At 62.2% G+C, this 23,655-nt stretch overlaps 2 protein-coding genes across 12 annotated transcripts; both read right to left on the bottom strand.

Annotated features, from left to right (window-relative positions):
• Positions 1-392: 392 nt before the first annotated feature.
• Positions 393-6,274, bottom strand: FES (FES proto-oncogene, tyrosine kinase). 6 transcript variants are annotated; one of them, XM_066328106.1, is made up of 19 exons: positions 6,152-6,274; positions 5,185-5,346; positions 4,916-5,089; positions 4,751-4,847; positions 4,207-4,390; positions 3,925-4,062; positions 3,695-3,814; positions 3,498-3,620; positions 3,244-3,430; positions 3,085-3,162; positions 2,663-2,872; positions 2,443-2,565; positions 2,221-2,274; positions 1,981-2,099; positions 1,694-1,788; positions 1,478-1,601; positions 1,209-1,366; positions 881-1,003; positions 393-736 (listed from the first exon to the last, which is right to left on the bottom strand). In XM_066328106.1, exons 1-19 carry the CDS (start codon positions 6,272-6,274, stop codon positions 594-596), a joined length of 2,535 nt encoding a protein of 844 aa, XP_066184203.1. In that variant the 3' UTR covers positions 393-593. The 6 variants fall into 6 exon arrangements, with proteins under 6 accessions (XP_066184203.1, XP_066184200.1, XP_066184202.1 ...); XM_066328103.1 differs by lacking the exon at positions 6,152-6,274 and having other exon boundaries at positions 2,663-2,818; positions 5,185-5,427; XM_066328105.1 differs by lacking the exon at positions 6,152-6,274 and having other exon boundaries at positions 5,185-5,406.
• On the bottom strand, positions 5,298-23,349 carry FURIN (furin, paired basic amino acid cleaving enzyme). 6 transcript variants are annotated; one of them, XR_010744593.1, is made up of 17 exons: positions 21,847-21,994; positions 19,612-19,979; positions 15,803-15,901; positions 15,094-15,189; positions 14,398-14,526; positions 14,089-14,165; positions 13,659-13,747; positions 13,286-13,458; positions 12,230-12,442; positions 12,036-12,136; positions 11,803-11,906; positions 11,490-11,607; positions 10,424-10,603; positions 10,198-10,322; positions 9,666-9,782; positions 8,968-9,589; positions 5,298-5,432 (listed from the first exon to the last, which is right to left on the bottom strand). XR_010744593.1 is itself a non-coding variant. In XM_066328108.1 (17 exons), exons 3-17 carry the CDS (start codon positions 19,789-19,791, stop codon positions 9,021-9,023), a joined length of 2,370 nt encoding a protein of 789 aa, XP_066184205.1. In that variant the 5' UTR covers positions 19,792-19,979; positions 22,841-22,900; positions 23,225-23,349; the 3' UTR covers positions 7,783-9,020. The 6 variants fall into 6 exon arrangements, 5 of the variants coding, with proteins under 5 accessions (XP_066184205.1, XP_066184204.1, XP_066184208.1 ...); XM_066328108.1 differs by lacking the exons at positions 5,298-5,432; positions 21,847-21,994 and adding exons at positions 22,841-22,900; positions 23,225-23,349 and having other exon boundaries at positions 7,783-9,589; XM_066328107.1 differs by lacking the exon at positions 5,298-5,432 and having other exon boundaries at positions 7,783-9,589.
• Positions 23,350-23,655: the final 306 nt, after the last annotated feature.

Genomic DNA, 23,655 nt, shown 5'->3' with positions numbered 1-23,655 from the left:
TGAGGGCCGGGCAACGACGGCAGCGGCGCCATGGCCCCGCGGCCGAGCCCAGGTACCGCCGCCCATCCCGGTACCCCGCCCCGGGGTGCCGCATCCCGGTACCGCGCCCCGGGGTGCCGCATCCCGGTTGTGCTCCATACGGGTGTCCCATCCGGGTGCCCGTCCCGTTCCAGCCCTCTGTCCCAGTGCCCTATCTCAGTCATCTCCGTGCCAGCTCCATATCTAAGTGCGCCCCATCCTGGTACTTCATCTCGGTACCCCATGCCGGTGCGCCGTGTGCCCTGTCAGTGTCCTGTCATGCTGCATAATTACAGTGCCCCAGTGTCTCGTCCCAGTGCCCCGTGCCAGTGCAGCACAAGTCCATGTCCCCTTATAGCTCGTAGATGCACAGCTGCAGAACTCGTGTGTTTATTGTACAAGATGAAACCAGGCAAGAGCTGTGGGTGCCATGTCCCATCCTGAGGCATGCAGGAGCCCCTGCCATGGGGCTCAAGCACCACACAGCCACCCTGCAGTACCCGCTGCCCAGAAAGGGCTCTGCTGTGCCCCCAGGCACTGCCGTGGGATGGATCCAGGGCCTCTGGTGCTCCCTGTCACCGGACCCTCTTGCGGATGGCAATGAGATCCTGGTGGATGGTGCTGAAGCTGGGCCGCTTGTGGGGGTCATACTCCCAGCAGCGCTGCATCAGCTGGTACACCTCCTCAGGGCACTGCTCGGGAGGGTCCAGCCGCACACCTGGGGCAACAAGGATGAGGACATGGATCACTGGCCCCTCACCCCCCACAACCCCATCTGGCCCATCACACGGGCACAGCTCCACAGTGCTGGACCCACAGCTCATGGGCACTCTCAGGAGCCAGCCCCAGACGTGCTCCCTACCATGCTCCACTGCTTCCCGTGTCTGCTGGTTGCTGAGGTTGGCATAGGGGACAGCACCGAGGCTGAAGGCTTCCCACAGCAGGATCCCAAAGCTCCAGACATCACTCTCTGAGCTGTATCGGCCTGGGGACATGAGATAGGACGAATGGTGTTGGCAGGGGACACCCATGTCACCACTGCCCAGCTGTGCCCATTCTCCTGAGGGCTGAGGTGCATAGGGTCTCTGCCTCCCACCCCAGGACCAGGTGTGTGGGAGTGGGATAGTGCCAAACTCCTGGCTCCCAGATAAGCTGCAGGGTGCCAGGCCATACCCAGCTTCATCCTGTACCATAATTGAGTGCTTCAGGGGCTGTCCACTTGACAGGGATTTGCTTCATCCCCCCTGTGGAGGCATAGATGCCATCCTCCTCCTCCCGTGACATCCCAAAATCACTGATCTTCAGGGTGTTCCTCTCTGTCACCAAGCAGTTGCGAGCAGCCAGGTCCCTGAGACAGCCCCAAGGAATCAGCCGCATGCCTGGCTGTCCCTGGGGCTCCACCTGGCACAGGATGGGGTGGAGAGGATTCCAGGGCTCCCCCTGTCCTGCCAGGACCCACCTGTGGATGCAGTGCTTGCTCTCCAGGTACTCCATGCCAGCAGCAGCATTCTCTGTCATCTTGACCAGCTCCTTCACCCGGAGGTGGGGACCCTCACTGCGCAGGAAGGTCAGGAAGTCCCCCCCTGTACCCAGATTGCAGAGGCGGTGGGTGCCCAGGCACACCTGGCAGGCTCACCCACGTGTGTGTGGGGACGGTGGGGATGGGGCCCCTCACCCTGCACCAGCTCCATGACAATGTAAACGGGCTGTTTCTGCGTGCAGACGCCGATGAGCCGCACAATGTTTGGGTGCCTGTACTGCTTGAGAATCCTGTGGGGACGAGGATGGGCAGAGTGAGTGTAGGAGGGGCCCAGCTGCCCTAGGCACAGCCCATCCCTGGGGCACCCTTCCCAGCCAGCCCAGGGACACAGCTCTCAGCACGAGGGTGCTGCAGTCCCAGCAAGGTCAAACAGCTCCAAGAATGGGCAGATGTGACAGGAGAAGCCCAACAGCCACACGGACCTGGCTTCCTGCAGGAACTTTGCCTTGAGCTCAGGCGGAAGGGTTTCCCGGCAGGATTTCACAGCAACTGGGGTGTTGTCAGCACGCAGGCGTCCGCTGAACACCTCCCCAAAGTTACCCTTCCGAGACACAGGTGCACCAGGCTCAGCTCACCATGTGGCCCAAGGCAACCCTTGTCCTCCTGCAGACCCTGTGGGGACAGCCCTGCCCTCCTGCAGACCCCACAGCACCCCATCTCACCCGACCAATGCATTCCCCCAGCAGCACGTCCTCGTGGTTGAGCACCCATTTGTCCTGCAGCAAACAGACACCAGTGAGCTGGCAGAGCCCCAGGTCCAAGTCCCCCTGTCTAGCTGGAGAAGCATGTCTGTGGCTCTCAGCCCAGCCATCGACAGGAGAAAGGGCCAGGCAGAGCTGCCCCTGCACAGAGGGCCCCATCCTCCTCCCCACTGCCTGTATCACCTTGGGCACAGCCCTGGCCAGGACAATGCCACTCTTGCGGGTGATGGGCTGCTGGCTCTGGAGGAGGTGCTGGATGAGCAGTGGAATGGTGGGGAAGCTGTCACCCTCCAGCCGAAACATGTTCTGCAGGGAGGGAGGCCAAGAGGTTGTGACGGGCAGGAACCTGTGCCTACCCATGCAAGGCTACCCTAGCCATCCCCCCCTGCTTGCAGTCACTCACATTGACAGCCTGGATGATGAAGTGCCGGGGCTGCCCATCCCACAGCACGCTGAGCACGTACTCCTGCTTGCCCTGGCTCTCCCGCACCAGGAAGTCCCCATTGTAGGTCAGCAGCTCCTGTACCTCCGAACGTGGGATGGCCCCGTGGTACCAGACCTGCTGGCATAGCGGCTTCTGCACATCTGGGATTAGGGGGACGGGGGGTGGCAGCTGGAAGAAGACAAAGTGAGATCAGTCAAGCACACTCCTGAGTTGTGCCAGAGGTGGGGCAGCAGCAATGTCAGGAAGCTGTGCCCAGGGCAAGTGGGAGCAGAATCTGGAGGTGCTGAAGCAAGGGGTGCTGTGTAGCCAGACAGGAAAGGACAGGCTCAGCAAGGCAGCTGGGTGGAGAGCGGGGCAGCTGGAGGCACCCAAGGACTCACCGAGTACTTTGGGCTGAAGATGCCTGTGATGTGGTTCTTGAGGGTCTCCAGTGCACTGGCCCCACTCTTCTCCTGCTCCTGGAAGGAGGCATGGGCTGTGCTTCAGCTGTGCACCCCATCCCTGCAGCTTCCAGAGCACAGGAGGCGAGAATGACTCACTGTGGAGGAGATGGACTGCCGATCCTCCGGCAGAGGCAGGGCGGGCAGGGTATCCCTGTCGCCCAGCTCTGCCAGCTTCCTGGCCAGCAGGTCCCGCTGCACCTGCAGCTTGGCCTGGGCGCAGAGGCAGCCCTCAAGCTGCTGCCGCATCTCATGCAGCCCCTGCCGCCTGCCCAACAAGTGCACCCTGGGGAGGGGACAGGGCAGTCAGCACCCGCTGCCCTGGCCCCTCAGCCCCCCCTGCTGCACCTCACCGCTCCCCGGGGCTCTGGTGCTGCTCCTCTTCATGGATCTCTGCCTTCAGCTCCTGCATCTGCTGCTCCTTGATATGTACGGCCTCCGTGGCAGCCACCAACTCCTCCTCAACCGATGTCAGGCTGCAAGAGACATGCCAGCAGCAGGCTTAGCCCCTGCACCTCACTGCCCCCTGCCCATGGCTAGTCCCACTCACCAGTGCTGGACACTTTCAAGGGTCAGCTCATTCAGCTGCAGCTCCCCCGGCACCAGGTTTTCTGTGTCCTCCAGCAGGCTCTCATCAAAGGACACAGTTGGTGGCATCTCAGACTCATACCTGTGGGCACCCAGCACAGCTTTCCCTCCACTTGCCCCGTGCTGGCCACTGCTACCCAATGGCAGCAGGGCCGTACCTGGCAGAGAGGCTGCGGCTGTGTGGAGCCATACTGGTGGTTCTGGATGAAGCTGCTGTATTCGGTGGCAGGGTCGATGGCCTGGATGGCATCGGCAATCTCCTGGTGCATGGCCAACATGTCCTCCTGTACCAGGCTGCTGATGCTCCAGTACTCCCTGAGGATCTCCTTTCTGTGGGAGCACTGCTGGTTCTGGGGGGCCGTGGGGGTGCCCAGGGGTTGGAAGTGGGGTGGCAGCAGGGCACAGAATGGGCAGTGGGGTAATGGCTGGGCAGAGGGGGGACAGGATGGGCTGTGGGGCAAGCGGGGCTCTTACAAGACAAGGACCATCTCCTGCTGCAGGCCATAGAGGGACTGATGCAGGCTGGGCAGCACCCGCTGGTAGTGGTGCTGATGGTGCAATGCAGCCGCCTGTACAGCCAGCACATACTGGTTGTGCAGGGCATGGAGCTTCCAGAGGCTGCGCACATACTTCTCCTTCGCCTTGTCCCGCTCCTTGTCTGTGGAGAGAGGCTGTGGAAAACCCCAACTGCCAGCACATCACCTGTCCCAGCACCGAGGCAGGGGTCAGAGGGTGAAGGCTGGGTGAGGGACCCAGGGCAGGCAGGGGGATCAGGCCTGGGGTGGTTACACTGTGACACAGGGATGCTCCTGACCCACAGCATGGTGTCCCAAGGCCCCCAGACTTCTGTCTGGCTTCTTGGGGGCCAGGCTGGACTCTCCTCTGTGCTGCCCCCACCCAGAACCCCCACCCACTCCAGGCTGGGCTGTAGTTTCCACAGTGTGAGGGGTGCTCCAGCCATCCTTGACGCATGAGGGAAGCTGGGAGGTCACGCAGGGGACAGGGGCCAGGCTGGCACCTTTGCTGGCCTCCTGGTACTTGCGCTTGGCCTGGGCGCTGTCACGTGCCAGGCTGCGGTACTGTGCCTTCAGCTTCTCCACCTCCTGCTGCGTCGTCTGGAGAGGGACACAGTCGGCCAGTGGGTCCAGCACATTGTCTCGTGCCCCTGCTGGCTCCAACATACCCGGCTGTACTCCTGGCTGAGCTGCTGCCACCGCTCGCTGAAGGCCTTGCGCAGCTGCTGCTTGTCGCGGATGAGCAGGCTCAGCTTGGCCAGCGGCCCCGCTGCCAGTTCCTCCGCGTGCCGCCGCAGGATCTGGCTCAGCGTCTCTGTCCGGCTCACCAACACGCACCAGGACTGCAAGAAAGGGACTCAGGGATGGCACGGAGATGGCATCCTCCAGCCCCTCACTGGGCTCAGCAGGACACAGCCCTACTCTGGGGCATCCCTACCTTCTCGATCTGACCACCTCGGTCGCCACCGAGTTGCCAAGTGCTGTCCTGCTTTTCCAGCTGGGAGAACATGTGGTGCAGCATCCCCGCATACTCCCGGTCACTCTTGGCCCGCTGTGACATCCACTTCTTCATCAGCTCTAGGAGGCGCAGCTCCCCATCCTGCAGCCGTAGCAGTGCACTGTGCCCCTGTGGGCACCACAGCTCCGGCCCAAAGCCCATGGCACCACCGTCCAGCCAGGAGAAGTCTGCAGGGCACCAGGACAGCCTGAGCCAAGGCTGCTGCCCTGCACTGCCTGCACCAGCGGCCAGGCCCTTTTCATTTCACACCCTCCTGCCCCATCATCTGGTCTGTGAAGCAGAGATGACCCTTCCCGCCCACTGCAAACAGCCTTGCAAAGCATATTTAAAGCAGCAGGGTGAGTGCTCCAAGCCCTGTGGGAACTGAGGCCTATGGGGATGGTGCTGGGAAGGAGGAAGTGTGGAGCCGTACACAGCAGTGTCACCTCTGCCATGCACAGGGCTGCTCCACAAGGGCAGCGTGGCCGTGTCCCCCACCACCAGCAGGCACTAGCCCCTCTCTCTGGCAGTTCCAGTTCTCTCCTGCCCATTGTCTGTCACCCCTGTGCTCACAGTGTGGGAGCTCCCAGGGGCCGGGACACTGGTGGGAAGCCAGCAGAAGCAGAGGAGGGTGCTGAGCCTCAGAGAAAGGTGCTGAACCTGGACACATCCCAGCATGCAGGACTTCAGTGTGGCCACTGGGAGCCAAACTGATCCCAATGGCAGTCCCCGGGTGCCCAGCCCTGAAGCAAGAGCGCAGCAGGAGAGAGCTGGGGCACCTCCCTGTGCAGGGCAGGATGTCCCCTGGCACAGTCCTTCACCTCACCAAGACCCACCTCCCCAGCCCTACAAAGGAACCCCCCTCTCTCTGCTAGTACCCTACCAGGGCACACTCTTTCCAACCTACTTTTGTTGCTAGGTCTTTGTTGTGAAGCTGCTGCTGGCGTCCTGCTGGGGCCAGGACTGGCGCAGTCTGGACCTGGTGCAGCTCTGGCTGCCGGGGAGGAACAGGAAACCAAGTGCTGACCATACAGCCATTGCGAGATTTCCTGCACTTCCTCCCCTCCCTGCCAGTCCCCGCGCCAGCAGACGACACCAGCTCAGTTCTGCTGCAGCTGGGCAGTTCCCAGTCCCACCACCCTCGCAGCTGTCTCCTACCACAGCCTGACACCACCAGGTCCAGCCCTATATACCTAGGGCTCCACTGCTCCTGTGGAGCCTTCACTCAGCGCCAGTCCCACCCAGCAAAGCTCCCTCAGCCATCCCTGGTCCTGCCTGACTCCAAGAGACTGCAGGACCTGGGGGGTCCTGAGGAATTTGTGCAGCCCCACTGAAGGCCACCCTGTCACCATCCCAAGCCTGGCCCTTGTGACCATGAAAGGCTGCAGGACACTGATGGACACCCACAGTGCCATGCCCCCCAGCCCTTGCTGCCACCCTGCATCCACATAGCTAGGACCACACTCCCTGTAGCAGCCCTGGGCACCACCCCTTCAAAGGGCTTCACTGCCACTACGGTGTCACTGCTCAGCCCTGGCAGCTGCATCACAGGGCCAGCTGCCACCACCACTGCCACTGCCCAGTGGCACAGCCCAGGTCAGCCCCACTCAGCTCAGCCCAGCCACCACCTGGATGTTTTAGCCTGAGCCTTCTCCTGTGACTGGCAGGGAGGCTCCGGCACCAGAGGAGTTTCAATGTCACCTGCAGGACACGGCCAGGCAAACTCCACTTTTAGAGGAAGTCAGGGAAAAAGCATGTCAGGTGGGAGCTTTGCGGACTCACCTTCCTATAGCAGAGCAATGTGGGGTGGCATTGCCCTGGAGCAGCTCCAAGGCAGGAGCTGCCACCATACTGCTTCTCCCACCACCACCATCCCTTCAGCATCCCCCCAGGCAGCGTGGGTCCCCTCTCCACCTGCGCCAGGCCCCTCCTGGGCAGTCAGGGCTGGGCAGCTCTGCATCTGACCGCAAGTGCAACAGCTCTCTTTGGAAGCCCTGACTGCTGCCTGCCCACAGCCCCGCCTCGTGAGAAGAGGAAGAGCAGTGAGCGCGCTGCAGGCCGTGCATGCCACAGGGACCTGCTGTGACCACAGGAAGCTGCCACGGCCCAGGACGCAGCGCGGCTGAGGGACTCCGCAGGGAGGAGCTGCCTCTGTGACAGAGCACAGCCCCAACAGGCTCCTCACCCTCCCCTGAGGGGCTCAGTGAGGCTGGGGAGGGGAGCTGTGTCTGCAGTTTGGCCACAGTGTGAGTGGCCACAGTCCCAGGTCCAGCTTGGTCATTCCTGTACCGGGGGCATTGCGCTCTGGCTGCAGGGTGATGCTAGACACGGGCTGCAGCTGGGCTCCAGGCTGTGTTGAAGGGACTGAGCCTACGTGCTGTGGGAAAGGGGTGCAAGGGCCCCAGGCGTTTTGTGTGCACACACACGCACATGCAGACAGAGCAGATCTAGGTGGCCCTGAGGCCCATGGCCCCCACAGCCAGGCCACAGCCCCAGCCAGGGCACCCACGGCATACAGAGCACAGGCAGCGGAGCTGGTTTGCATAGTTCTGAACATTTAATAACTCAGTCTCTCTAGCGTTATATCCACATCCATTAAATTAAAAACAGGCTCAGGAGGCAGCTCCCGGCTGATTAAATTACAAGAAAAAATTACTGTGCACCAAAAAGTTGTTATAGAAAAATAGTCCTGTGGCCCCTGGCCAATGGCTCCGTCCATGGCTGGCGCAGGTAGGAGCCGACACCATGGCCCCAGTGTGCGGCGGCAGACGGCAAAGGAGCTCGTGGCACTGGACCCCAGCCCACAGGGAAGGGGCAGCAAGGGGAAGGGCTCCAGCGGGGAGCAGAACAGATTGTCACCAAGTGGGGGCAAGGCACATCGGGGGCTAGGCTGCAGGAATGCTGGGCACTGCCCAGCACAGGCAGGATGCAGGCAGAGCTGGGGCAGTGCTGGCACTGGCGCTACCTGACAGTCCCAGCCAGCAGCACCTACAGCCCTGCCCAGGGGCAGAACACAAGGGGCCCAAGGCAGCCCCCCAAAGCAGGGACTGTGCAAGGGGTCCCTGCCCAGGCTGTGGGCTGTGCCATGGGCACTGGGTCAGGTGGTGCCCAGCCTGATGCTCCCCGGTGCCAGGGCTCCTACCCACTGCAGGCAGTGGCGGTGGGATGGGCAGGCAGTGGGCAGCAGCAGCTGAGGCCTGGCCATTATTGCTGTTAAAGGGCACGGGTGGAAACGGACAGGCCCATGGGAGGTGGCAGGGAGCTGGGACACAACAAACAGAGCCTGGGATGCAGAGGGTGGGAGGGGCAGGGGATGCTGTGGCACAGGCTGGACTCAGCCCTTGGAGCAGAGCCACCCCTGCCCCAGCCAGCCCACCTTGAACCATGGCAACCCAGGGACTTTACATGCTGCCCCACCCAGAAGAACCCACAGGACCCCAAGCAGCAGCCATGTACTCAGCACGGGAGACACTGCTGCCCACACATGGCCAGAAGTATCAGGGGCCCCACTGCCACCAAACACTCCAGCATGGGGCACAGGATGGACACACGGCCAGGAGAGATGGTGCAAGACTGGGACGATGCTGCGCTGGGGATGGTGCCTGCAGGACCATGCCTAGCCGCCCAGACTGGGGCTGAGGGACGGTGCCAGTGGGTGAGAGCCCCAGGCTGCTGCAGTGCAGGAAGGGGACAGGGGCAGAGTCCAGGGCCCCTCAGCCTCACCTGCCTCAGTCCTGCAGTGCTGGGCAGGGAGGAGGGAGGGGCAGGAGGGCTCATCAAAGGGCACTTTGGTCTCTGATGAAGGCAGTCCTCTCGCTGTGGGCCTCATAATCCTCACCGTCCGACTCAGAGGGACCCTCCTCCTGCCAGATGTCGGAGGGGAGCCCCCTGTAGGAGATGATCCCACTGTCCAGGGCATACACCTTCACACCCCGCAGGCTGAAGCCTGAGCGTGCTTGCAGCACTAAGAAGATGGTGACAAAGATGATGACGATGAGGATGCAGCTGAGGCTGGCAATGAGGACAGGCAAGTTGACTGGAGGGGGGGCCTCAGCTGGTCCCTCGCCATCTACCAGGGCAGGGGACGCACGGCTGCTCTGTGTCTGGTGGGAGCAGGAGAAGTCCAAGCTGCTGAAGTGGGAGTGTGCAGGACAGGTGAGGCACTGGTTGGGACCAGGTCCTGCACAGGTGGCACAGGAGGGGTGGCAGGGCAGGCAGAGGTGGGGTGCAATGGGCTCCACACTGTTCTCCAGCTCGTAGTGCGTGCTCTGGACACCAGGTGCGAAGCCAGGAGGGCAGTGCTTCAGGCAGCTCTTCTGGTGCAGGTAGTATCCCTCCTCACAGACTGTGGGACAGGCAGAATCAGCATGGGCCGCGGGCTGCTTATGCCCACATTCCCACCCTGCTGTCCCCATACTCACCCACACAGGTCTGGCTGGGGGTCAGGGTCTTGCAGCCACTGCTCTCCAGCTGGTTGGAGAGGCTGGGGGAGTCGGTGGCCGTCCCATACAGCACAAGCGTGAACTTGGTAAGCGTGCCTGCAACAATGCACGATGAGGACCACAGAGGTACCCATGAGACCACCCATGCCCATGACAGGCACAGGGCTCATGCTGGTCCCCATCCCGGCTGCCAGGGGACAGCAGGGTTGTGCCCACCACCTGCCAGAGTGCCTCTTGTGGGGCCATGCCCCTGCACAGGAGGCCCAAGGGATAGGGGGTCAGGTGAGTGAGCATGGGGTCTCCTTCTGCCTGGACTCCCGCTGCCCCAGAGGGGCTGGAGCACCATCCCACATGCCCAAGTCCAGCCTCTCCTCAGCCAGATCACCCAAAACATCCAAGATGTTACTGGCCTCTCACAGCTCAGGAGCAGGGTGGGGAGGGAAGCTAGGTGACCACACAGCTCACATCCCAGACTCGGAGAGAGGCAGTGGATGGGGAAGCACACCCCTACCATAGTTCTTGGCATCACTGGTGTTCTCGATCTCCAGCACCCACTCCCCGGAGGGGTCCTCATCCCACGAGTGTGTCGTCATGAAGGCCCAGTCATTGAAGCCATCAGCCGAGAAGTCGTGTGGCCTGAGCATCAGAGGCGAGATGTGTGTATAAACATATCCCAAAGTCACCTGTGCCAGCCTAGCCAGGGGCCAGCCTGGGGCACTCCACAGCCCAGCACCCACCTGGCAGCCAGGAGGGTGGAGCGGGTGCCCATGGGGCTGACCAGGTGGATGGCCAGGTCCCCCCGCCGGTTGTAGGACAGCGTCAGCCTGGCCTGCGCGTGCTCCAGCCGGCTGATGTAGTTGGCTTTCCCCAGGCAGGCATCCACTTTCCGCCGTACCTCGAGGCGCTTCCCAATGTCCCTGCCGAGGACAGGCATGGGTGAGGCCAGTCTCAGACCAAGGGGACATGCTACAGTCCTCATTCCTTGCTGTGGGACTCTGCAACTGTCCCAGGGACTGGGCACCAGGGCAGCCAGAGCAGGAATCAAATTCACAGTGGGTCAGAGTGGCACCACCACTGTACCATTCCCAGACGGGTGCAGGTAGGAGAAGGGGTGCCCCAGCTCCTGGGCATGGGGGGGGAACTGTGCTGCTCAGTGCTGCCTCCACAGGCACCACTCCATGCAAGTCCTGAATAGTCTCTATTCACACACTGCAGGCCAGCTACACCCTGCATGGCACAGCCAGAGGTGGGGGCAGAGTCATCTCCATCCTGCTGTTGGCATGTGGCTGCTCCCCCAGCACAGGATGTGCCTGCTTTATCCACACAGGGCTGGCTCCCCTGGGGGGCCAGGGCAGGGCCCAGCCCTAGCTTCCTTCATGCACAGAAACATGATCCTCCCACCCAGGAGCCCCTAGGGAGTGCCCTGGCCACAGACAAGACTGCACATGCTGCACTGTGGTAGCAGCAGCCAAGCAGGAGTCAAAGGAGCTTCTGTCTGCCCCCTGAAAAGCCTCTCTGTCCAGGATGACTCGTGCTGGCTGTACCCCAACCGCAGTGCCCCAGTCTGCCCACATTCACTGGCCCAGCCCCACAGCAGGGAGGCTCATCAGTGACATCAGTGGTGGATGGCTGGAGCTGCCTTTCCCAGCTCTCCCTAGGCTCTCACGGGAGGATGCTCCAAGGGTCTCAGCAGCAGTTCAGTCCCCAAGATTGTCCCCACTCCCTGCTCTGGGCCCAGAGGCTCTCAAGCTCCTGTGCAAAACAGATGCCGAGTGATCCTCTCCTGGGCTCACTAGCCCGTACCTGGGCTCTGCAAGGATGTCAATGACACACTTCCTCTGAGGTCCCACCGTGGTCCAGTTCTTGGCCAGGCTCACCATGGCCCCAGCATCCAGCAGCCCGTAGCCATATGAGTGGCTGACTGTGGACAAAGAGGGGGTCAGCGCCACTCCTGAGGTACCCAGTGACGGATGTTTGCCTGGCCAAGCTGCATGCTCACTGGGCCCCCCTGCCTCCTTCACCCCACAGGGCTGCCAGGGCACTCTGCCCCAGCACCCCAAGGCTACTGGTACATGTGGGACTGGGAGACCCTGGTCCCACCCCAGCACCCCAGTACCTTTGCGGCCAACACCATTGGTCACCCAGTCATTGGCATTCAGGTGAGCTGGCTTCGAGGTCTGCACCACCAGGTGCTGCATGTCCCGCCACGTTAGGTTCTTGCTACAGGGAGACATGGAGCTCAAGTCAGTGCTAGTTCCTGCTGGCCCCAGACAGGTCCACGTCCAGGTACCACTGCTGCATGGGGCTGGCACAGCTCCCCCTGCCCAGCCCCCTCTGTCCTGCCCTTACTTGGCTTCCAGGGCCAGGGCGATGATGCCAGCGGCCAGGGGCGCTGAGGCCGACGTCCCGGTGTGCAGCTCGGTGCACTTCTGTCTGAGGTCAGTTGTCACCTGCGAGGAGGAGTGCCAGGGCAGGAAATGCTGCAGGCACATCCCACTCCCTGAGCCCCCAGCCCCCTGTGGACAGCAGCAGCCCCCACTCACAATCTGCTTCTCATTCTGGTTGCCGCTGCTGTAGGTGGTGGCGAGGGTGGAGGAGCAGGCCTCGCTGTACCAGGGCACGTTGCCGTACTGTGTGGTGCTGCTGATGGACAGCGTGTAGATGCTGTTGGTGTAACCGTCACAGTTGCAGCTGTCATGCTCACGACCCCCATTCCCAGATGCCCAGACGAAGATGGAGCCCAGCCCGCCTCGGCCCTGGCAACAGAGGCAGAGTGAGGGCAAGCACCAACACTGCCACACACAGGAAACCCCAGGCTGGAGCTGGGAGCAAGTGGTTGGTGCCAGCCTGAGTTGGACAGACAGAGCAGATGCAGCTGGGACACAGGGGACGGCATGACACCCCAGTCACAGCCCACCAACCAGGTGGCCTCACCACCACTATTCCTATGGAGGGTGCCCAGCACTTCGGCAGAGGCTCCAGGGCTGCCCCAGTGGGTGACACACCAGGCAGCAGGAGGCCCACACAATGTGAGGCTTCCAGGAGCCCAAGTCTTTTTCTGCTCAGAAGTCACCTGGCCTGACTCAGTCTGCATGGGATTGCAGTGCCTGGCAGAGCTGCAGAAGCCCACAGCACAGTCCCTGCCACGCCCTGGCACCCAAATGTGGCAGCTACCCTTGCAGAGGATGTGACAGTCAGCATGGCACCACATACATCTCTGTAGGGAATCCTGGGCAGAACACGACACAGCTCCCCAGGTGTGTGACACTGGGCACAGAGGCACAGTGCAGGAGGATGGGCGGAGAAAGCAAGGGTGAGCAACTGGCACAAAACCAGACAAGAACCAGGAGAGGAGTTGGGAGAGCAGGGAGAGAGCAGCCCACACAGGAGCCCTCACAGCAGTGAGATAACACCACATGGGAGGAGTCCTGACTCAGAGCCATTACACAGAAAGAACAAGAAAAACTAACAGAGCCTGATCCTAGAGATGGGCTGGAAGATGGCTCATCCTGGGAGGGCCAGGGCAGGCAGAGGGAAGGGTGGCCTGGGAGGAGGGCAGGAATAAGGCCAGTGCTCCCTCAGCAAACCCTCCTTCTCACCTGGCTGACCCCACGGAAGAAAGCCTCCTCTGCCAGCCGGGCCGGGCCATCCACAGTCTTGCCATCATCCTCAGGGCCCCAGCTGGCACTGTAGATGTGGATGTGGTTGGGGTTGAGACCCAGGGAATGGGCCTCCACAGCATCTGTCACCTCCCCATCCAACATGCGCACACCTAGGGCCAGACAGCAAATGTCACGGGCAGCCGGCTTGGGCAGACCGGCCACGGTGTCACTGGTGAGAACCCTCCAACCCCTCCTGCCACCTGTGCCAAGAGCTGTCACAGGGCTGCTGCAGCCAGCAGTGCCAGGATCCCCAGCTCAGCTGCTGCGGCAGCCACTCAACGCCCACAGAGCAGGGCAGGGCAGCACCCACCTCCAATCCTGGCATTGTACGCCACACCAACACCACAGATCCCATTGTTTGCCACAGCAGCCACTTCCCCAGCACAGCGTGTGCCATGTCTGCAACCAAAATAGGACAAAGCACGTTCATACAGGGTGTGAGGAGCACAGGGGCTGGTACTGGCTGCAGCCCCAGCAACCTACACCTGGGCTGCCTCCAATCCCCTCAAACCAGGTAGCAAATGATGGCTCCTCTCTGCCCTCCTGCTCCAGAGCCAGGGCACTGAACAGCCCACACTGGCTCTGGGCAGAAAAAAGATGCTGGTCATGTCTAAAAGGGAGGGGAAGGGTTCCCCATGGGGCAGAAGTATGCTGCCAGCCTCACAGTTCCCAGCAGCCCATGTGGGGTGATGCTAAGCCACACCTAGGCACTGTATCTTCATCCCTCCCTTCTGCCTCACCTGTTGTCATTCATCTGCGTGTAGCGGGGCTGCGGGTCTGGGTCCTGGTCATTGACATCAAAACTTGCCCCTGGGTCCTGGAAGACAAATTAGACACTTGGAGACTGTCTACCTTAGCCACCGAGCCCCACTGCCCCTACTTCATGCTTGCACTCCATGGCCTGAGGCTGAGCTGAGCAGGGTGGGCAGGCTCCAATCCCACCATGGCGGCACCAGCCCTGTACCTCAGCTCTGGGGTTGCCCAGCATGGACACAGCTGCCCAGACCAGCTCCCATGGCACTCTGCCCTGCACCATCACCCAAACTCACATAGTTGGCCTCCAGGTCAGGGTGGTTCTTCTCAATGCCGTCATCCAGGATGGACACCACTATGCCCTTGCCTGTGTATCCCTGTTCCCAGGCCTGACGCACATTCAGGTCCCGCTGGTTTGTGTTGTACTGTCAAAAGAAGCCTTGGCGCTAGGAGATGCACCCAGCCATGGCCACTGTGATGGGTGTGTGCCCAAAACCCACCCAGTTCTCACCCTGCTCTTCTGTGGTTTGTGACAAGGAACCCCAGGGACCTGGGCATAGGGTTGGGCACAATTAGCTGAGAAGGGCTGCTCTGAAAGCAAGACTGAGCCCCAGACTGTGTTTGAGTCCCTCAGACAAGGGACCCTTTGCAGAGATAAGGCTTATACCCAAGCTCCAGGAAGCAGGCAGAGGCATGGACCTATTCCTGGGCCAGGCAAAAGGCTGTACCTCCTAGTCTGGCCCTGGGCTCCCCCAAGCCCTCCCAGCACTCCAGCCAGGAGCCACAACTCTGCGAACAGAGCCTGTTCCCTGGGGTGTTCCCATAACACAGCACTGGGTGGCTGCCCCAGGCATTCCCCCTTCTCCTCCTCCTCCTCCCTCTTGCCAGCCTAGCAGCTGCTGCCTGACAGCAGTTCCTAGGTTGCCACATCTGTGTCCCCAAACTCACACCCGGAATCCTGACCCCATGCCCCTTCCTCCCCCAACACTCACCAGGTACCACTGCTGCGGGAACTTTGGGTCCGTGGGCTCCATGAAAACGTCTCGCTTGGTCCTGCGCTTTGCCACCTGCTGCTCCAGCCACTGCACCTAAGGGCAGAGAAGGCATGGGGTCCCCTGCCTCTCATGCCATGAGTTCCTCATGACCCCAGCCCTCAACCTGCCTGGAGGGGCTCTTCCCAGGAAGCTCACAGTTAGCTCTGGCCTGGCAGAGTATTGGACCTGTCAGAGCTACTGCCACCCCAGTCCGCTCCTCCAGGCCCCCTGCCTGTCTGTGCCCTGCCAAGGCTGTGCTTCAGTGGAGCGGGACGGTCAGAGTGCCAAGCTCCACTGAGACACGGGCTGCTGAGAGCTGCCACACCACACCACATGCCTTCCAGGGCCTGGGCTGAAGCCAGACAATGGGGAAAACAGCAGCCCCCACACACCTCTGCTCTGGGATCTGTTTATTGCCCTGCACACCTTGTCCTGTGTACAAGAGCTCTCCTGGGAACAGAGGCTCTCCCAAGCCCCAGAATTGCAACAACCCACAGGCAATGATGCTGGGTCCACCAACCCCCTGCCTTTGCCAGACACATGGAGGGCTCCCACCTGCCTCTGCCAAGGAATGCTTAGGGCAGTTCAGCCCTGTCTTGCGCCCAGCACTGGCTCACATGCCCTCGAGAAGTGCCCAGGACCAAAGTCAGGTCGTCCTCACTCATACCTGCGGTTCCCTGGCCAAGCGGCTGTGCCAGGGCTGGTGGGGCGACAGCGAACGCTTCACCACGCCACGGTGCCGAAAGTGGTAATAGTCGCCAAAGATCTGCAACAGAGAAATGCTGCTCATGGGACAGACATGACAGCCTGGACTCCCTGACTCTCTACACCCTGTATCTGCAATCCTGAGCTGCAGGGCTGCCATGCACAGGCTGCCCCCCACCTCCAGAGTGGCTGGCGAGGCTTATGTCTGGTACTCTCGGCAGGACTTCCTGTGAGAAGCTGTGGCAGCTGGAAAGACCCTGGAGTAGCAGAAATGCAGCCGTTGTGCACCTCATCCTCCCACAGGTCCCCACATGGCAGCAAATCTCACATTGTCCAAAAAAGCTGCTGCCCTAGCAGGAAGGCCCCAGGCAAGCAGTGGCAGAGGGATAGGCCTCTCAGAGTCAGCCTGTGAGAGACACCAGACTCAGGAGATAAACCCACTGCGTCTCTCCCAGGTCAATCAGCTCATCCTGGAAGGAGGTCTCAGTGGCTCAAGGCTCCACACCCCAGGTGGTCCCAGCCAGGGCAGGGTCTGCACCAGCCTCTGCACCTCTGGACAGGCTGCTGGCTTCTCCCCAAGTGCCCCACTGGAACCCCCAGCCAGTGCCAGCCTCTATCTGGGGCACAGCCAGTTTCAGTGAGGCAGAGCAAGAGGCACACAGGCATCCAGCCCCAGCGGGGTCCAACTCCTGCCACCAAGCAGCTGTGCTCACCCCAGCTCCACTCCCATGTGGGAACAGCTCAGACTGGGACTCCAGCACAGCCCAGCTGGGACAGGATGGGAATCCAGCACAGCTGGTGGGGCCAGGAGGCCATGCTGCTGCCCAGATGGTTATTTTTAAACCCCAAACCCTCTCCAGTACTGTCATTTCCGTATCCTCTCCTGCACGTCCTGGGGTTGACGGACACAGTGGCCCCACCCTAGCCACCCAAGGCCTCCCAGCCCAGCAGCCTGCCCTAACTGGGGAGAGGGGGCCAAGCATGAACCCAGCCCCCTGTGAGTCACAAAGCCCAGGCAGCAGCCATAGGCAGGATCCAGCTGCCCAGGCGGTGCCAGAGCTGGAGGGGCTGGGCTGCAAGGGCTGTAGGAATATGAGGACATCTCACCCTCCTCCATCTCAGGCTGCTCCAAAACAGTCTGTTTGAGGTTAACAAACCTCCCCAGCTTATTAGAGCTCTGCAGGTGTGCTGCCAGTTTGGACAGACTGGGCCAAGCAAGGTGCCCCCAGCTGAGCATCCCCCAGCCCAGAGCAGAAGCCAGCTCTCCCAGGTATGCACTTCAGCCCAAACCCTGGACCTGTTCCTCTGGCACACTGTGTTCCTCCATGACAGCCCAGGATGCTTGTCAGTTCAGAGCCCTTGTGGAGGTGTCAAGTACAAAGCCTCTGCACAGGCTGGTGGGGAAATGCAAGCTGCGAGCTGGTTGCCCTCCCACATCATCCCTCACCCCCATCCAGGGGTATGGACAGAGTCCACTGTTCCTGCGCACAGATGACACTCTGACTGGTCATCCAACTGGATTAGGTCTGCACTGACACTGTGGTGACAGCCAGGAGCTGGTCAGCCCACACACTTCCACCCTAATCTCCACCGTCCCTGTCTTCAGCAAGGGCAAAGCCATCCCCCAGCACGTGTCCCTGGTGCCAGTTCAATGCTGCTGATTGACCCCTGCCAGAGCTCGCAACTACCCCGGCCAGTCCCAGGGCTAGAAGGCTGCCAGCACGCCTGACCATGGCCCCAGGAGTGGAGCAACATGCTGGACCTGCAGCCCAGTGATGTGGGAGACAGAACCACCCCCTCCCAGGATGGCACTGTCCCACCACCACAGCACAGGGATGGCACCATCAGTGCCCTTCCCTAGTGACCCCAATCCCAGCTGCAGGGGGCAATACCTGTTCCCCCTTCTCTGCACAACCTCAGCAGTGCAAACCCCCACACATCCACCTCACTGCTACACGCAGCCCCCACCTCTGATCCACAACCCCCCCAATGTCTCCTGTGTCCTCCCTCAAGCCTTCCCCAAGGCCACAGGAACCAGTCACAGGCCCTCTGCTCAAGGTGCCACTGGTTCCCACCTCATAGGCAGCAGTGGAGCCAGGGGTATGCCAGGACAGCACTGCTTTGGGGACAGTGTCCAGACCCCAGGCTGAGGCCAGGATCCTCTCAGATAAGGACTCTGAGGCCCTCTCACTGGGACACTGTCAGATGCACCCAGACCCCACACGCCCAATCTGGCCGCACATCCTGTCCCAGTGGCAGCAGTCCAGAAACCTGCGAGGGAAAGCCAGGCTCTTCCCAGCCTTACTTTTCCCACTGAACTGCCAGGACCCCTATGCAAAGTCCTGGCCAGCCAAACCTTGTCCCGCAGCACAGACAGTGGGACAGGCTGCAGAACAGGAGAAAACATGCCCAGACCAAAAGCTCCTGCCACAGCCTGGGCTGCTGCAGCATGTGGGGCTCTGCTTGCAAGGGCAGGCTCACTGCTGTGAGAGGATGGGGAGCCGGGAAGAGGTGCCAGGCTTCAGCCACAGAACCACCGTGTGGGGGGAAGACCAGGGCAGAGCTGGCACAGAGCATCTGTGGCTCACAGGGATGCAATTTATGAGAGGACTGGGCTCTCACCTGAAGCACAAGGCCCTGCACTGTGGAGATGAAACAACAGAACCAGTGCCCCTTGGCCCTGGCAGCCAGGTCTGGGACCACGCACCACAGCATGACAGGAAGCACTGCCAGGAGCAGGCTGATGGTACTTCAGCTCCGTCCCCACTCCAAGGGGTGTCATGAGAGATCCAGTCTGGTGCGACATGCCACTCTCCCAGTCCCCTATGCACGGCAGCTGCCTTGCCTTGACAAGTTCTTTCTCCTGAGATCTGCTCTGAGCCACTGCCACACTGACAGCAGCTGCCTAAGGCCACGCCATGGCCCATCCAGCATGGACACCCTCACTCGGTGCAGCCACAACCCCCACAGTTCACTCCTATGGCACACATCCCAGAGGACTTGGGGCTCTCTGACCCAGAGGGCTCTGCGTACCCAGTGCCTGTGGAGGGCTCCTTTTGGGTGGCAGGACAAGGTCCCCCTGGCTCCTGCAGCAGCCACCTTCCTACTGCCACTGCTCCCAGCAGCTGCTCACAGCAAGGTCCTGACACCACAGCCACCAGTTGTGCAATTTCCTCTGGGATTTCACCCTGCACTTCCTTCCCGGACAGCTCACTCCCAGCACAGCCACACACACTGCACACTGGCTGACAGCAGGGAAAACTGAGAGTTGGGGGAACTTGCTGACACAACTTATGTCAAGGACAGTTCAGGGGTAAGAATACACAACTGCTGTCAGATCCCCTCTGGGGATAGCTCAGAGGTGCCGCTACTGTCCTGCTGAGCTGAGGCCATGCTGCACTGGGCAGCTTGCCGTGGGGAGCAACAGTGGAATCTGGAAGCCTTCCTGTCCATCATCACACAGCACTTCCAGTCCAGTTCCTTCATGCTAGGGCTTTTCCTCCTTCCCCATCCTGCAGGCAGTGTGCTGTGCCACGTTGTGCCATACCATGTGACCAGAAGGACCCAGTGACAGGGGGAGGCTCCACACCGTTAATTGCCACCATCGAGTCAAGGCAGCAAACGCTGGAAGGCCACAGCAAACAGGCACAAACACAGTGGCCCTGCTGCCAAAAAGAGGCCCCAAGCCAGCTCTGGGACTAGGCTCAGGGCCTGCCCAGACCATGGCAGAGAACACTAGTTCCATGAGACGACGGAAAGCAGGAGACTTACCGGACCTAGGTTGAGGAATCCATGCTTCCTGGCCAGCCTGTCAGCCTCCTGGGGTCCTGCAGGGACGAGCACAGCCCAGGTGTTGGTGTAAATATGCTGGGCTAGCACCTCCTGGTCCAGGAGAGTGAGGGCAACCACCAGAGTCCAGAGCAACAGCAGCGCGCAGGGCCTCAGATCCATCAGAGTATCGGGGTTCCTCAGGCTGGGGAGCAGGAGGGTCCTGGGAGCAGGAGGTCCAGCAGCCTCCCAGCGTCAGCACTCCGAGGCACACTGGCCTCTCTGTCCTGCTGGTCCCAGCTCAGCCCAAGCCCACATGGGGCCAAGGCCACAAAAGCACAGGAACAGACCGTCCAGGACAGAAGCACGATCTGCAGAGAGACACGACAGCGGTCAGGCCCAGGGCACCTTTCCTCAGACCTAGGTAGGGCAGGCAGCACCATATTGAGACATGGGTGACCCACTGGGCAAGGGGGCCTGGGCACACAGCACCGGCTGCCCCCCACAGCACACTTACAGCCAAGGACCTGCCTGGCTTGGCAGTGTGCCCACATGTCTGCTCCTGCATGGAGATGCTGTTTACCTTGCCTATTACCCAATGTTTGCTTATAAACACAGGGGGTCAACCAGGAGGGAGAGGAGGGCACCAAAGCGGGGGAGAGGCGAGGCAAGGGACACTGTTCCTCCTGCTGCCGCTACCCCGCTCCAGCTGGGATGGGACTATCTGGGTACAGAGGTGGGAGCAACCACAAGAGGTGGGCCTGCCTCTCCAGTCCCAAGGGGAGACCAAAGGAGATGTGCCCAGGGGCTGTGTGAGAAACCCCAGCACAAGGAGAGACTGGAGGGACAAAAGTCAAGGGGAGCTCCTGATCTCCAGCTAGCACAGCCCCAGGCTCTCATCTCCACAGCCATTGACCAGGCAGCACCTGGCAGCCATGGCAAGCGCTGTGCTGCCTGTCACCAGCAGCAGCTCAGCTCTGCCCTTCCCCTGGAGCACAACATGGTGACACCGGTGTGACTCATCCCCACAACCCGGTGGAAACCAGGACCAGGAAAAGGGGCAGACTGTCACCTCCAGCATGAACCGAGGGATGCCCAGGAACAGCTCACACCTTGTAGGAGGGCAAACGCAAGAAGCTTGTAGGGGAAGAGCAAGGAGTGACCCACCCAGTGTAAGGGAATCCACCACATGATGATGCCAGGATAAGCTCCACACCCGGAGCTCCAGAGGGACCCTGACCTCCTTCAGAGACAGCTGGAAAGGTGAGAGCCGGCAAGTGCCCAGAGGAGCCACATCGCCCTCCGTCCTGAAGCGGCTACAGCGAGCTGGCAGCCTGTGGCGCTGCCAGAAGAGACAGCTCCGAGCCGCCGCCGGAGACCCCGCATTAGGCTACCGCACAGACAGCGCAGGGACTCGCAGAATGGGGTTTCCACAAGCAACCACACCTCGGCCAGCCCCGGGCCGGACCGCCCCGTCAAAGCACCCAGAGCCGCGAGCACCCGCCGGAGGCTGTACGGGAGCCCCGGGTGCCAGACTGCCAAGGCCCACAGCACGGCACAACGGAACACTCTTAGCCACGGTCTACCAGTGTCCGTACCAATACTTGACCCCCGAGCCGAACAGTTTCCCCACCTCGTTAATCCCGGCGCCAGCAGCCGTCCCGCTCCAGCGGTGACCGCCGCACGTGGGGACGGTCCGGCCGCCGGGGGAGAGCCCGGATCCCGCGGGGCAACCCCGCCGGAGAACCACTGCGTGCTGGGACAGCCCGGAGCCGCGCTCCCGGCTCCGCACCGCGGCTCGGCCGGTGCTCGCTGCCCGAGGACCCAGCCCCGCAAAGCAGCAACCCCGTAGCCCCGGGCTGAGCGGAGGGCCCGGGCCTGCACCCGCGGGGCGGCTCCAGCCGCGGAGCTCCGGACGGCGGCGGCCGGGCTGGAGCCGGGGCGGGACGCGGCCTGGCTCCCCCTCGGCCTCCCGCACCGGCGGCTCCGGCTGCCCCCGCGACAGTCCCGAGAGCGGCCGCCCGGCCCCCCACTCGCTCCCGGGGACCGCCGGGCCCGCACATCCCCGCCGGCAGCGCCCTAAGCATGGGGCTGCCCAGCGGCTGCGGCCCCGCCGGTCGCCCCGGCCCCCGCCCCGCCGCCGCCCGGGTCCCGTCCGGCAGAGCAGCCCCAGCTGTCAAAACCGCGGTCGCCGGCGGATCGAGCCATCCCAGGCCGACGCCGCTCCCGCGCCCTTACCGCGCGGCCTTGCCCGCTCCGCTCCGTCCCGTCGGCAGCCGGGCCCGTCTGTCGGCGGCGCCGCGTCACGCCGCGGGGCGCCCGGAGCGCCCGCCCCGGAGCCGGGCCCGGCCCAGGCAGGGGCGGCCGGGGCGGCCGGCGGGGCCGCTTGTTTACGCCGCGCAGCTGTCAGCGCCGCCCGGCCCCGCCCCGACGGCCGAGCCACCGGCCCCGCGCGGCTCCTTCGGCCCGGCCCGGCCCGGCCCGGCCGCCGCTGTGCCGGGCGCCGCCGGATGCCGTCACCGCCGCCCGCCCCTCCCGTCCCGTGCTGCAGCGCCGGGTCTGGCACGGACCCCCGGCAGCCCCTCCGCGCCGCCCGCTCGGGGCACGACCGGAATCGGGGCCGTTCCGCGTCGTCAATACCGGGCACGGCCCGGGGCTCTGCACGGCCTCTCCTGCAGCCGAGCATGGGGCTGTCCTTCCCAGCCGAGGGTACCTATGCCCCAGCCCAGGCAGGGGACCCGGATCTGCGCTGTGAGCCGTGAGCCTCCGCCACGGGCCCGCGGCACTGACCAGGGGTATAAGGGTGCCTGCAGTGAAGGCACGTAGAAGATGCCCCGTCTCCCATATGGTGCAGCAAGTGGTGCATTTTGCTGCGACATGGGGCTGGCAGGGCATGAGCCCGCCAGATGAGCCTGGTCCAGCCCTGGCAGACCCCGGAGCACGGAGTTCCCCAGCCAGGCTGCGGGAATCGCACTTCCCAAGAGGTCCGTACCGTGGGGCTGCAACCCCAGGTCGGTGTGCAGCAGCCTGACAGAGAAACTGTGTGGTACGAAACAACACAAGGAAAATCTATCAGCCCCGTTTTCAAGAGAGAGACTTCCACCAAGGAGAAAAGGTGAGAAGTGAAACACAGCTTCAGTCATTTGTAAAGAACAACCCACTGTGTGCACGGGACCGTGTCATTAGCAACACAAATGCTGCAGAACCCAAAGTGACCTGAACCCAAACTGACCTGAATCCTCCACACCTGCGACGAGTCTGGCAGCCCCCGGCAGGAGCAGGTCCTAGTGCTCTTTACAGAGAAAAGGAAGTCACTCAGATACCATGATCGAGATCGTGAAGCATTAGCAATCACACAGGAAACTGTCACCTTGGTAACCGAGATGCTGAGAACAGCCCAGAAAATCTAGCACAGGGCAGGTTGCTGTGCTAAACTGGGTTAGTTCTGCAGGGCAGCACCCTGGCCGCAGGCAATCAGGGTGGGCTGACCCTGGCATCCACCCCCAAGTGCTGTACCAGAGATCACCAGCCACAGGGCCTGTGGTGCTCCAGGCACACCGTTAGGGGCATGGTCCCACCAGGGGCAGAAGGTACCCATCAGATAAGCAGCACTCACCCCAGTGTCACTGCAGCATGCTCAGGAGTCGTCCCTGTAGCTGGCGAGCCCAGACCAGCCCTTGGGGGGCACAGGAAGCCAGCTGTGCCCCATGGGGTTATATGGAGGACACATGGACAGGGGCAGGTCCGGAGCGGGAGTCCGGACCGGTGATGGGAGGGAGGATGCCTGCTCCACCCATGAACTTTATCTCTGGATGCCTCCTTTGGGCGCTGGCAGCCGTGCCTAGACGGGTGAGGAGCTGCTGCACCCTGTGATATGTGGTGCTGAGAGGAGCTGACAAAGGGCCCTTGTCACCACGGGCTTATCGCGGTGCTGCGGGGCAGGCAGGCAGGAAGTACCGCGCTCTTACGCAAACCACCGGCCTGGGACCCGCGCTGACCCCGCAGCCCTGCCAAAGAAAACGCCTGCGTCGGGAAGCACCTGGCTGC

The sequence above is a fragment of the Sylvia atricapilla genome, chromosome 13, assembly GCF_009819655.1.
Source record: "Sylvia atricapilla isolate bSylAtr1 chromosome 13, bSylAtr1.pri, whole genome shotgun sequence".
NCBI lineage: Eukaryota > Metazoa > Chordata > Aves > Passeriformes > Sylviidae > Sylvia > Sylvia atricapilla.
This window is presented reverse-complemented; position numbering and strand designations above follow the sequence as displayed.

Excerpts from the sequence above, each read along its gene's own strand:
- FURIN (XM_066328108.1), bottom strand. The coding sequence starts at position 19,791 with ATGGATCTGAGGCCCTGCGCGCTGCTGTTGCTCTGGACTCTGGTGGTT. Across the intron at positions 13,748-14,088 it reads ACGCAGATGAATGACAACAG|ACATGGCACACGCTGTGCTG; the intron begins GTGAGGCAGAAG and ends TTTTGGTTGCAG. Across the intron at positions 9,590-9,665 it reads CCCCAGCCAGACCTGTGTGG|TCTGTGAGGAGGGATACTAC; the intron begins GTGAGTATGGGG and ends CCTGTCCCACAG.
- FES (XM_066328106.1), bottom strand. The coding sequence starts at position 6,274 with ATGGTCAGCACTTGGTTTCCTGTTCCTCCCCGGCAGCCAGAGCTGCAC. Across the intron at positions 4,848-4,915 it reads TCAGCCAGGAGTACAGCCGG|ACGACGCAGCAGGAGGTGGA; the intron begins GTATGTTGGAGC and ends GTCCCTCTCCAG. Across the intron at positions 3,431-3,497 it reads CACCAGAGCCCCGGGGAGCG|GGTGCACTTGTTGGGCAGGC; the intron begins GTGAGGTGCAGC and ends TCCCCTCCCCAG.